At 40.0% G+C, this 12,492-nt stretch overlaps 1 protein-coding gene across 11 annotated transcripts in view; it reads left to right on the top strand.

Annotated features, from left to right (window-relative positions):
* The window catches only part of CHM (CHM Rab escort protein), a 249,703-nt gene that overhangs the window by 54,871 nt on the left and 182,340 nt on the right, over window positions 1-12,492 (top strand). For 2 of the 11 annotated variants that reach the window (XM_086387484.1, XM_086387483.1), the window contains exon 3: window positions 10,626-10,767. The exons of the other annotated variants lie outside the window; for them this stretch is intronic. In XM_086387484.1, the coding sequence (XP_086243610.1) occupies window positions 10,745-10,767 (23 nt within the window). In that variant the 5' untranslated portion in view covers window positions 10,626-10,744. The remainder of the gene's footprint in view (window positions 1-10,625; window positions 10,768-12,492) is intronic. 11 annotated transcript variants of the gene reach the window in all.

The raw sequence follows: 12,492 nt of genomic DNA, 5'->3' as shown, positions 1-12,492 counted from the left end.
ACAGAGGGGGGGGAAAGGGGGAAAAAAAAGAAAAAAAATCCAAAAGAATCTACAGAACAAGTTAAAACATAAGAATAAAAAAGGTTTTTCTTGAGTCATTGATGTCAGGGTCTTTGCCCTCTCTAGGAATCACAGTCCACCTCACCTCCCTAGGATGCCCTCCAACACAGTGGTGGTCTCTGGATATGTGTGGTGGCAGCCCAGAGGTGTTTTGCCTCCAGTGTCCACAGTAATCAGAACTAGTACGTTTTCTTTTGTGGAAGCTCTCAATGTCCTTTTATATATTCCATGGACACAGAGTCTGCCTAGTTGATTGTGTGGATTTAATCTGCAGCTTGTACAGATTATGGGAAGATTTTGGGCCTTCTTCCTTAGCCACACTGCCCCTGGGTTTCAATTGTGGTTTTATTTCCACCTCTTCGAGAAGGAAATGGCAACCCACTCCAGTATTCTTGCCTGAAGAATCCCATGGACAGAGGAGTCTGGCAGGTATAGTTCATGGGGATGCAAAGAGTTGGACATGACTGATCGACTTTCACTCACTTCACTTCCACCTCTACATGTGTGTCTTCCCTTGGGGTTTGCTCTTGAGGGTGACCTGGAGGACTTGGGTTTGCCCTTGTGAGGGCCAAGAGTAGAATTGGTGCAGCTGCTTGGGTCCCAGGGGTCTGGCAGCACCAGATACTCAGGAGTGTTGGCAGCTAGGAAAGCAGGAAATATAGTGCTCTAGAAGGGTATGGCAACCAGTATTGGCCAATATGCTCCAGTATTCTTGCCTGGAGAACTCCCCTCCCTGACAGAGAAACCTGGCAGGCCATATTCCACAGGGTCATAGAGTCAGACAAGACTGAAGCCACCCAGTGCACATACAAGACTTTTTTTTTGCCTGTGGCAGTTTTGCCCCAGTGAGAGTTGAGTACGAAGGTAGTGCAGCTGCTTGGCTTGTGGGGACCCTTGTGGCACCAAGTGTGCACAGATGTGGACTCCCTCTGCCACAGGAGTTAAGGCCCTGTCAGAGTCTTTTTTTAGAGCCTCTTGTAGCTGGCGATCAGAAGGCTTTTTTGGCCATTTTCTCTGTAGCTCCGCTTATTCAGGCACTTATATGGCTCCCTTGCCTGGGGTCCTTCTCAGTTGTTTGGCCTGTCAGGCACATAGAGGCCACTCCCCCCGCGCCCCTCCCCCCCCCCCCCCCCCCCCCCCGCCCCGGCTGGGATCCTCCTCTGTAGATCAGCACATCAGGCAATTAAAGGGGCACTCTTAGTGGGGTCCTCCTCTGTAGTTCGGCATATCAGTCATTTAAAGGAGCACCCTGGGTGGGGTGCTGCTCTGTAGTTCAGTGGGTCAGGTGTTTGATGGGCCAGCCTCTCTTGTTCAACTAGGATGCTGGCATGTGGGGAGAGAAAGGCTATGGTGGTGGCTCCACCTGCTACGCGTGACTCAGCAGTATCACCTTGCTTCCACGGCTGCCTCTTTCTTCCACAGGCATTTCCCACCACAGTCTCGTTCACATTCCCTCAATCCATCTCTCTGCAGTAAACAGCAACCTTCACCCTGGGATTGCTCCACAATCGCTAACTCCAGCTCCCAGCTGCTCTACCTTCCAGGGGACCAGTGTTCCTGTCCAGCGTATATATTGCTCCAGCAATGACACTCTTCATTCTTATTCCATTTACGCTGCCAGAAATCAGCTGTTTCACTCTCAGCCTTAAATGTTTCTCCTCTGACTCAGACAATTGCCTCGATGTGGGGATCAGACCCCTCCTTCAGTTCCCCCACACGCTAAGCGCAGGTCCAGTACTACTAATACACCTGTTTTTCCCCCTCGTTCCTTCATCCTACCGAGTTTTGCGTGGTTCTGTATATTCTTTTCCACTGATCAGGTACTCCTGTTCTGCTCTCAGTTGGTGTTCTGCATGCACTTCTGTGTCTGAAGGTTTATTCCTGATATATCTTTGAAGAGAGATGTACTCCATGTCCTGGAGAAGGAAATGGCAACCCACTTCAGTGTTTTTGTCTGGAGAATCCCAGGCACGGGGGAGCCTGGTGGGCTGCTGTCTATGGGGTCGCACAGAGTCGGACACGACTGAAGTGACTTAGCAGCAGCAGTACTCCATGTCCACCTCCTCCTCCACCATCTTGTTCTCTGTAGTTCTTTTTTTAATTTATTAAGAAACCTCCATAGTGTTTTCTGCAGTGGCTGTATCAGTTTACATTCTTACTGACAGTGTATGAGGCTTCCTGTTTCTCCACATCCTCTCCATCATTTGTGTTCTTTTTGATGACAGTCATTCTGACAGGTATGAGGTGATATCTTGTGATTTTGACTTGCATTTCTCTGATGATTAGGTAGGTTTACTCCTAGGTATTTTTTTTTTTTTTTTTTATGTGATGGTAAATAGATTGCTTTTTGATTTCTCTTTCTGATAGTTCATTGTTTGTGTATAGACATATAGCAGATTTATATTTATTAATTTCGAATTCTACAGCTTAACCAAATTCATTGATGAGCTCTAATAGTTTCCCAGTGGTGTCTTTAGTCTTTTCTGTGTGTAGCATCATGTAATCTGCACACAGATTACAGTTTTACTTCTTCTTTTCTAGTTTGAATTCCTTTTATCTCTTTCTATGTTTGCTTGCTATGGCTAGGACTTACAATCCTATGTTGAAGAAAATGGTGAGAATAGACATACTTGTCTTGTTCTAGATCTTAGAAGAAATGCTTTCAACTTTTCATTATTGAGTATAGATTTTAGGTGGGTTTGTTTGTGTAGCCTTTATTATGTGGAGATATGTTCTGTCCATGTTCACTTTCTGCAGGGCTTTCATTGAACATGGATGCTAAATTTTGTCAAAAAGTTTTTTCTGCATTTACTTAGATGCTCATATGATTCTTAATCTTCAATTTGTCAATGTGTGTATCACATTGGTTGATTTGTGGATATTGAAAAATCTTTGCATCCTTGGGAAGATGTACTTTTTTATGGTTTTTACTTGAACAACATTTTAACTTGCCAAAAATAAAGTTTTCCAATTAATTGTAATGGGATACGTATTATTTTTTTCAATCAAACACTGCAATTTATTTATTCAGTTCACAACTGCTGTGTTTGAGACTGTTTCCAGTTTCCCATTATAAACAAAATGTAGGCATCCATATACATATAGCTTCTGGTTTTAAATATCTAATATTTTGGGGGAAAGGTAGTGTTCCAAATTTTTACCGTGTTTGCAAAATTACCTTATAACCTTTTTCTTTTTCTCTAATTTAAAAATTCACAATTTCAGTGACTTTAATGTGCTTGTATAACTTCTGTGCCTTGACAAAATGAAGTTTTATGATAAGGAATTAGGTAAAATTTTCTTTTTTTTGCAGGAAGATTTATGTAGTTAGCCAGCAGAGTAAGTGATGTGATCTGATTATTTCATCATGATGAACTGTTGAGTAGTATTGCTTTTCTAATCTTGATTATAGTTTTTCTTACAGACAGCAGCAGGCAAAAATGTACTTTGAGTTTTTTTATGTTTATGGATTTCATCCATGATTTTGTGAAGATCAACTTAGTAATTTAACGGCTTGCTACTTTTTACATTTATATACCATTTAAGTGATGATAGTTCTGAAATGACCCATTATAAATCCTAAGTACAACCTCTGTTGATTTATAAACTCTATCCAAGCATTATTCCTATCAACAGCAGCTAATCTCATTTAAAATAGTTCTTTCATTGCTCTTTTGTCATAAATTTTGCAGGGAGATTTTTAAACCAAGTTAACTTCTGCCAAATTGCAATGGAAGGAGCTGTATTTTTGTGTGTCAGTTATCTGTGTAAGTAAATGTAAAATCTGTGGTTCTTTTTAGAGAACAACATTTACTGTAGATTTTTATGAGCTCTGGACATGTGAAATTTCAAGAATAGATGTTGTGATTTAGAAAAGCAGTTTGCAGTTCAAAATGTGGAGATTGGGATTTACTTTAATCTTGAAGTTATTTGAAGGGGGTGCAAGAAGACCAAAAGTTTATACTTTAACAGAATCTATTTCTACCAGTAATTGTTCCTCTGCACAGCCTCAGTCTTTTTCTCTAATAGATATATCATTGTTTAGTTTTGTTTCCTATATATCTTTACTTTCTATATAACTGCTTCAGACAAAAAGAAGATAAACAAAATAAATTGAAAAGGATGATGTTACCTCACTGCATTAATTTAAATTCATGATTTCTTAGAATCTTTTTTAAAAATGAGTATTCAGTGTCTTTATGCCTCATGTTATTAAGTATTTAGTGGATACCTGATGTCAACCCAAATGAATGTCACAGATACAGCTATTGATGTTTTAGTCTTATGTAATGACCATATTCTTATTCCTCAAAGTTGAAAACATTGTTATACTTTACTAGTTTGACCAAAGAAGTATGTTAATCTAAATAGTATTACCTTGTGTGATTAAAAACTGATGTCACCATACATGTTTATTAGTTTGTGGGCTAGATTTGTCTTTGGCCTGACAAATGAAATTTTTTTTTTATTTAGAAACAGTGTCTAGTTAAGAATTATTTAGGAATTGTAATAAAGAGAATTAAACAATTATTTTGTCCCTGGTTTAAACGTTTTTGTTTTGTTTGTTTGAAGAAACTTTTTGCCCTTAATAATATAAATTTACATATCCTTGTCAGAAAAATTCAAGCAATGTGTATGTCTATATATTACATGCACATATACGTGAAAATAGACATGTTGGTTTGCCCACATATCATTCCCAAGGGACCACCGTTGGTGTGTTACATTCTGTCTGGTGGAATTAAAGATAGTTTTATGAGAATTAATGAATGCATGAGTGAAAGGATAAAATTAATTGATTTTGATGAGGTGAAAATATGCAGTAATAGTGTCTCATCATCATGTCTGTTTGCACGTTCTTTTCTCATTTAAGGGTATTTTTTAGTAATATTATGTTGTAGTGGTAATAGTGGGAAAAAACAAATTAAAAACAAGTTTAAACAGATGAATAGTTGATCAAAACTAAATGAGATCACATAGAATTGTATCAAGGCTTCCCTGATAGCTCAGTTGGTAAAGAATCCTCCTGCAATGCAGGAGACCCGTTTGATTCCTGGGTCGGGAAGATCTGCTGGAGAAAATATACGCTACCCACTCCAGTATTCTTGGGCTTCCTTTGTGGCTCAGCTGTCACAAGGGAAGTAAAGTATCTGCCTGCGATGTGGGAGACCTGGGTTCAGTCCCTAGGTTGGGAAGATCGTCTGAAGAAGGGAAAGGCTACCTACTGCAATATTCTGGCCTAGAGAATTCCATGGACTATACCCATGGGGTCACAAAAGTCAGACATGACTGAGAGACTTTCACTTTCAGAAAAATTCATCCCAGGAAGTTTCTTGAGAGTTGTAGATCTATGACTGACCATGATGTCAAAGGAAACTTTCTGTGTTCACTGTTTCTCCACCACTGACTTGATATTATTTTGACATCACCTTTTCCTGTATATCATTGTTCATTTTATGTTTTGGCACTGAGGTGGGAGACACTAAAATTTGTCAACAATTGTTACTTCTCAAGAAAACAGCCTCTTCCAACAACAGAAGAGAAGACTCTACACATGGACAACACCAGATGGTCAATACCGAAGTGAGATTGATTATATTCTTTGCATCTAAAGATGGAGAAGCTCTATATAGTCAGCAAAAATAAGACGGGGAGCTCACTGTGGCTCAGATCATGAGCTTCTTACTGCCGAATTCAGACTTAAATTCAAGAAAGTAGGGAAAACCACTGGAGCATTCAGGTATGACCTGAATCAAATCCCTTACGATTATACAGTGGAAGTGAGAAATAGATTCAAGAGATTAGATCTGATAGACAGAGTGCCTGAAGAAATATGGTTGGAGGTTCATGACACTGTACAGGAGGCAGGGATCAAGACCATCACCCAAAAAAGAAATGTAAAAAGGCAAAATGGTTGTCTGAACAGGCCTTACAAATAGCTGTGAAAAGAAGAGAAGTGAAAGGCAAAGGAGAAAAGGAAAGATATACCCATTTGAATGCAGAGTTCCAAAGAATAGCAAAGAGAGATAAGAAAGCCTTCCTCAGTGATCAGGGCAAAGAAATAGAGGAAAACAATAGAATGGGAAAGACTAGAGATCTCTTTAAGAAAATTAGAGATACTAAGGGAACATTTCATGCAAAGATGGACATAATTAAGGACAGAAGTGGTATGGACCTAACAGAAGCAGAAGATCTTAAGAAGAGGTGGCGAGAATACACAAAAGAACTCTACAAAAAGATCTTTACAACCCAGATAATCACGATGGTATGATCATTCACCTAGAGCCAGACATCCTGGAATGCAAAGTCAAGTGGGCCTTAGGAAGCATCACTACGAACAAAGCTTAGTGGAGATGATGGAATTCCAGTTGAGCTATTTCAAATCCTAAAAGATGATGCTGTGAAAGTACTGCACTCAGTATGCCAGCAAATTTGGAAAACTCAGCAGTGGCCACAGGACTGGAAAAGGTCAGTTTTCATTCCCATCCCAAAGAAAGGCAATGCCGAAGAATGCTCAAACTACTGCACAGTTGCACTCATCTCACACACTAGCAAAGTAATGCTCAAAATTCTCCAAGCCAGACTTCAGCAATACGTGAACCGTGAACTTCCAGATGTTCACGCTGGATTTAAAAAAGGCAGAGGAACCAGAGATCAAATTGCCAACATCCGTTGGATCATTGAAAAAGCAAAAGAGTTCCAGAAAAACATCTACTTCTGCTTTATTAATTATGTCAAAGCCTTTGACTGTGTGATCACAACAAATGTGGAAAATTCTGAAAGAGATGGAAATACCAGACCCTCTGACCTGCCTTTTGAGAAATCTGTATGCAAGTCAGGAACCAACAGTTAGAAATGGGCATGGAACAGCAGACTGGTTCCAAATAGGGAAAGGAGTACGTCAAGGCTGTATATTGTCACCCTGCTTATTTAACTTATATCCAGAGCACATCATATGAAACCCTGGGCTGGATGAAGCACAAGCTGGAATCAAGATTGCTGGCAGAGATATCAATAACATTTAATATGCAGATGACACCACCCTTACGGCAGAAAGCAAAGAAGAACTAAAGTGCCTCTTGATGAAAGTGAAAGAGGAGAGTGAAAAAGCTGGCTTAAAATTCAACATTCAGTAAACTAAGATAATGGCATTCAGTCCCATCACTTTATGGCAAATAGATGGGGAAACAGTGGCAGACTTCATTTTTTTGAGTTCCAAAATCACTGCAGATTGTGACTGCAGCCATGAAATTAAAAGATGCTTGCTCCTTGTAAGAAAAGCTATCACCAACCTAGACAGTATATTAGAAAGCAGAGACATTACTTTGCCAATAAAGATCCATCTAGTGAAGTCTATGGTTTTTCCATTAGTCATGTATGGATGTGAGAGTTGGACTATAAAGAAAGCTGAGCACTGAAGAATTGATGCTTTTGAACTGTGTTGTTGGAGAAGACTCTTGAGAGTCCCTTGGACTGCTAGGAGATCCAACTAGTCCATCCTAAGGGAAATCAGTCCTGAATATTCATTGGAAGGACTGATGTTGAAGCTGAAACTCCAATACTTTGGTCACATGATGCTAAGAGCTGAGTCATTGGAAAAGACCCTGATTCTGGGAACAATTGAAGGTGGGAGGAGAGGGGGATGACAGAGGATGAGATGGTTAGATGGCCATCACCAACTTAATGGACATGCGTTTGAGTAAACTCTGGGAGTTGGTGGTGGACAGGGAGGCCTGGCGTGCTGCAGTCTATGGAGTCACAAAGAGTCAGACACAACTGAGTGACTGAACTGAACTGAACTGAAGAAATACATACATTACAATTAGAAACTGGTTCTAAAACCACATGAGATTATGGGTATTTTTGGTACCCCAGTGTTGAGAAGTTAACAGCAAAACAGACTGATGCCTACCTTCATGGTAACCTGGAAACCTAGTAGGGGGAAATAACTGTGCTCATGAAGAGAAGGAAATGGCACCCCACTCCAGTATTCTTGCCTGGAAAAATCCCATGGACTGAGGAGCCTGGTAGTCTTCAGTCCATGGGGTCACTAAAAGTCGGGCACGACTGATTGACTTCACTTTCACTTTTCACTTTCATGCATTGGAGAAGGAAGTGGCAACCCACTCCAGTATTCTTGCCTGGAGAATCCTAGGGACAGAGGAGCCTAGTGGGCTGCCGTCTATGAGGTTGCACAGAGTCGGACATGACTGAAGCGACTTAGCAGCAGCAGCAGCAGCTCATGAAGAAGAAAAGGGCAGTGCTATAAGAGTAATGTGGATTACTTAGATTATTTAAATTTGGTGATAGGAGGGTGGCTTAAATGGAAGTGGTTATAATAACTTCTTAGTTGTTATACTGTGGATATGGGACTATAAAGATCTTTGAGAACTAATGTCATTTTTCTTTTAAATAAAGAGTTAAATTGATTTCTTCTTTGAGGCTTTTTTTTTGTGTGTGTGTATGTATGTGTGGCTTAATAAAACTGTACCTCATTGAGTTACCTCAGAAATTCCATCCGCAGTTGTGTGGCAAATCAATTTTATGATATTTTTCTGCCCTGGAAATTAACTTTACATACATGTAGTTGAGTGAAAAATATGGTCTGATGCCTTGTTTATGCTGTGGAAAAACAAAAATACTCTGTTCAGATGTTTAGTGATTATGGCTCTTGACAAAGAAGAAACCAGTATTGATTCACTGGCTACTCCTATTGTGAATTTTCTTTTTAGTTTAGTTTAGTTTTTGCTTGTGCAAAGTTAGATCTGTTTATGTTTTGTTTAACACAAAAAATATAACAACATAGCTCTTTCTTTTACACTGGAATACTTGGTCATATGTGAATAAGGTAGCTCAAAGATACGTATTTGAAAGGTTTTAGGTTTAGGACTGCCATAAAGGGATAGGGAAACAAAAGAAAATGTAACCTCACTTAAAAGAACATTTTTATTTATCTTTACCTTCCAATATCCAGATGAAAGGAAGAAAATCTTATTTTGTCTCCTGTAGGATGAGAAAAATATATCAAAGAAGCAAGTGTTACCCTAGCTTTCCCCCCTCTGTATTTCACCATGTTAAAGACATTTCATTAGGTTTACAGCACTAAATGAGTGAAAGTAGTTTTCAGTTGCTTAACATAATCTAGTATTCAGTGTATGCTGTTACAAACAGTGTGATGTAAAAATATCTACCATTTATTGAATATTTGCTCATGAAAGGTTGCTGAACCATGACAAGACACCGGAATTCTTGGCCTCCGGAGGAGAAGAATTCAATCTGGGGCCAGAGATGAGGCTTGATCACTCAGAGCTTTTGTGTAATAAAGTTTTATTAAAGTATAAAGGAGATAGAGAAAGCTTCTGACATAGGCATCGGAAGGGGACAGAAAGTGTACCTCCTTAGTAATGTTAGCAATGGAGTTATATGCTCTCCAGTTAGTCATTACAATGAATCAAAAGAGTGTCTGGAGGTTGTAAAGACCTCAGCAGACCTACTCCCATAATTTACATTTTAAGATAACAGGATTAGCCAGTAGGTTTACTCCAGAGACTGTCCTCAAGCAGGATACATTATTGTTATATAATCCTAAGGAATGTAGGGGGAAAAAAAGTTTGTCCTTTCTTCCTCCTTGAGAATTCCAGACCCCTCTCTCCTTGGGGACCCCTAGACTTCTTATCAACCTGCCTAGGAAATGACTCTCAATCATTACTCTGCTAGATACTTTGAAAATATTAAGCTATTTAATTCCTATTATATTTCTCTAAAAGAAATATAAATTCTCTCCTTTTGCAGATGAGGACACAAATTCAGAATTGAAATCACTTGTCAAACGTCACTTGTCTATTCAAGGAATGAACCAAGATTTATAGCCAGGTTCCTTTGACTGCAGAGCCTGTGTTCTTTCACTAAGATAAGCTGTGTGTAGGGTTGGAAGCGGAGAAGGCAATGGCACCCCACTCCAGTACTCTTGCCTGGAAAATCCCATGGATGGAGGAACCTTGTAGGCTGCAGTCCATGGGGTTGCATAGAGTCGGACACGACTGAGCGACTTCACTTTCACTTTTCACTTTCATGCATTGGAGAAGGAAATGGCAACCCACTCCAGTGTTCTTGCCTGGAGAATCCCAGGGACGGGGGAGCCTTGTGGGCTGCCATCTATGGGGTCGCATAGAGTCGGACACGACTGAAGCGACTCAGCAGCAGCAGCAGGGTTGGAAGACTAAGAAATTCTGAGTTTGATGGTCAGGAGACCCAATTCACACTGTTACTCTGTCACTGATTAGTTATATGACTTATGTTGTTTTCTTCAACAGTAAAATGGGCCTAGTGTACAACCTACCTTGAAGAGTCCCTGTGTGGGACCAGTGAGATACATATAAAATGTTGAGGTGTGGCCAGAAGGTCTGACAGTTACTTAGCAAGTTCACTAAAAGACTTTTACTTTAGAATCACTGGGAATACATTAAGCCTTTGTTTTGGAGGGTGGTGTGTGTCGGGGGAAAAATTCTTGGAAGCAATTCTTGAATTTTTATGGGTTTGAAACAAAAATGTCATTTTGTCTTTAGGTCACTGAAATCTGTATGACAGGAGCTTCATTTGCAAATGACAATTCTTGCACAAGGATGATTTTTGCCCATAGTGCTCAAACTGGCTGGATTGATTGAGACAGCTCCTTGCAGAAATCATGATATATCAGCATTTCTCTAGGTATTACTAACTGCATTTCTCTAGGTATTACTAAGTTTGACTTCTTTTACTCAGTGGGTTTGAATGAGAATAGCTTTCACACAAACCAGAAAAACTACAAGCAAAGATAATTGAATGTACATATGCATTTTTACACTGCATTTCCCTCCTCCCCTCACTTTCTTTGTCTTGAGCAATTTCTTTATCATTCATCCTCCTCTAAAAGATTTCTCTTATATTTTCTTCCTCCTTGTTGTGTGTGTGTGTGTGTGTGTGTGTGTGTGTTTTACTTTGAAATGGCACTTTGAAGACTACGAATCAGCTTGATAGCTAGAATCAGAGTGATCAACAGCAACAAAACAAAGTTTTTTCCTGTCTCTCAAACTTCCCTTCTCCCACCCCCGCCCCCAAAATGAAACTGGAGTTTGATTTGCCTTTCCACGACAAAGCAAGAGTTAAATTTTAGGAGCTGTGACTACTCTGACACAGAAGATAGGGGAAAAGGGAGAGGGAGTCAGCAATCCTCAGTCCTTTGATCTGTCAGTTTTGCTGTTCTCTCAACAGCGTCTGCATTCTTGTCTCTGTTCTACATTCCCAGGGTTGTTAGCAAACCTAGCTATTCCTGGCTGGCACTGGACTATAGTAGTTGCCAATGAAAAGGGCACTGGGGACTCCTGTGGACATGTTCTCCTGTGTCCACACTTGGCATAGAAGAGGGGAAGAGGATGATAACTAACTGTATGCTAGCCATTGCTCTAAATGATTTCATTCCTGTTTTAATGATAAACTGAGGCTTGAAAGAGTAACTGTAAGGTTATTGGCTGAGGTTGCACAGCTAGTAAGAGGCACAGTTGGAATTTGAACCCGGGTCCATCTGATCCTGAAGCCTTTGGTTAATAGCAGTACATTTAATTCTCTTAGCATTAAAGGTTCCAAGTTGACCAAACTGCTGCTGTTGTCCTTAAGTTTCTCCTGGTTTAGTCAGAGGAAACACTCATGCAATTTAATGACAAGACAATATGATAGATAAAAATTGTATAATGATTCATTCATTAGTGTATAGGCTAGGCTACAGTGAAGCAACTCTGTTGGTTATACTGGGCAATCATGAAGCGATCATATTACTGCCTCTTTGTTATCAATGCATGAGTTATACCTGTAAATAAATGTGTGTTTTTTCCACATAAAAAGACAATATGACAGCTCTTACAGAAGTATATGCAGAACTCTTGAAATACAGAGATCAGTTCTGATTATGTATTGGAGAGCTGAAGACTTCACAGTGAAAATGATACTAGATTTGAATAGCTCTGACTGGTTTGACTAGTTCCCATATGGGCTTCCCTGGTGGCTTAGACTGTAAAGAGTCTGCCTGCAGTGCTGGAGACCTGGGTTCAGGAAGAGATCCCCTGGAGAAGGAAATGGAAACCTGGAAAATCTCAGGGACAGCAGAGCCTGGCAGGCTAGAGTCCATGTTGCTGCAAAGAGTCAGACACAACTGAGCAACTTCACACAAGAAAAGCATTGGATATAGGTAATAATATTAATAAAAGCAGAGAGACATGCAGACACTTGAGTCACTCAGGCAATGTTGACTGCGTGGGTGTGGCTGTTGCATGACAGAGAAGAATGATGTCCAGAGATAAAGCTGGAGAATTAAGTTGGAAGTAAGTTTTGACTTTGGCCACCTTATGTGAAGAGCTGACTCATTTGAAAAGACCCTGATGCTGGTAAAGGTTGAGGGCA

The sequence above is a fragment of the Bos grunniens genome, chromosome X (genome assembly GCF_055505025.1).
Source record: "Bos grunniens cultivar Pamir isolate PY7600 chromosome X, Bosgru_T2T1.0, whole genome shotgun sequence".
Taxonomy (NCBI): Eukaryota; Metazoa; Chordata; class Mammalia; order Artiodactyla; family Bovidae; genus Bos; species Bos grunniens.
This window is presented reverse-complemented; position numbering and strand designations above follow the sequence as displayed.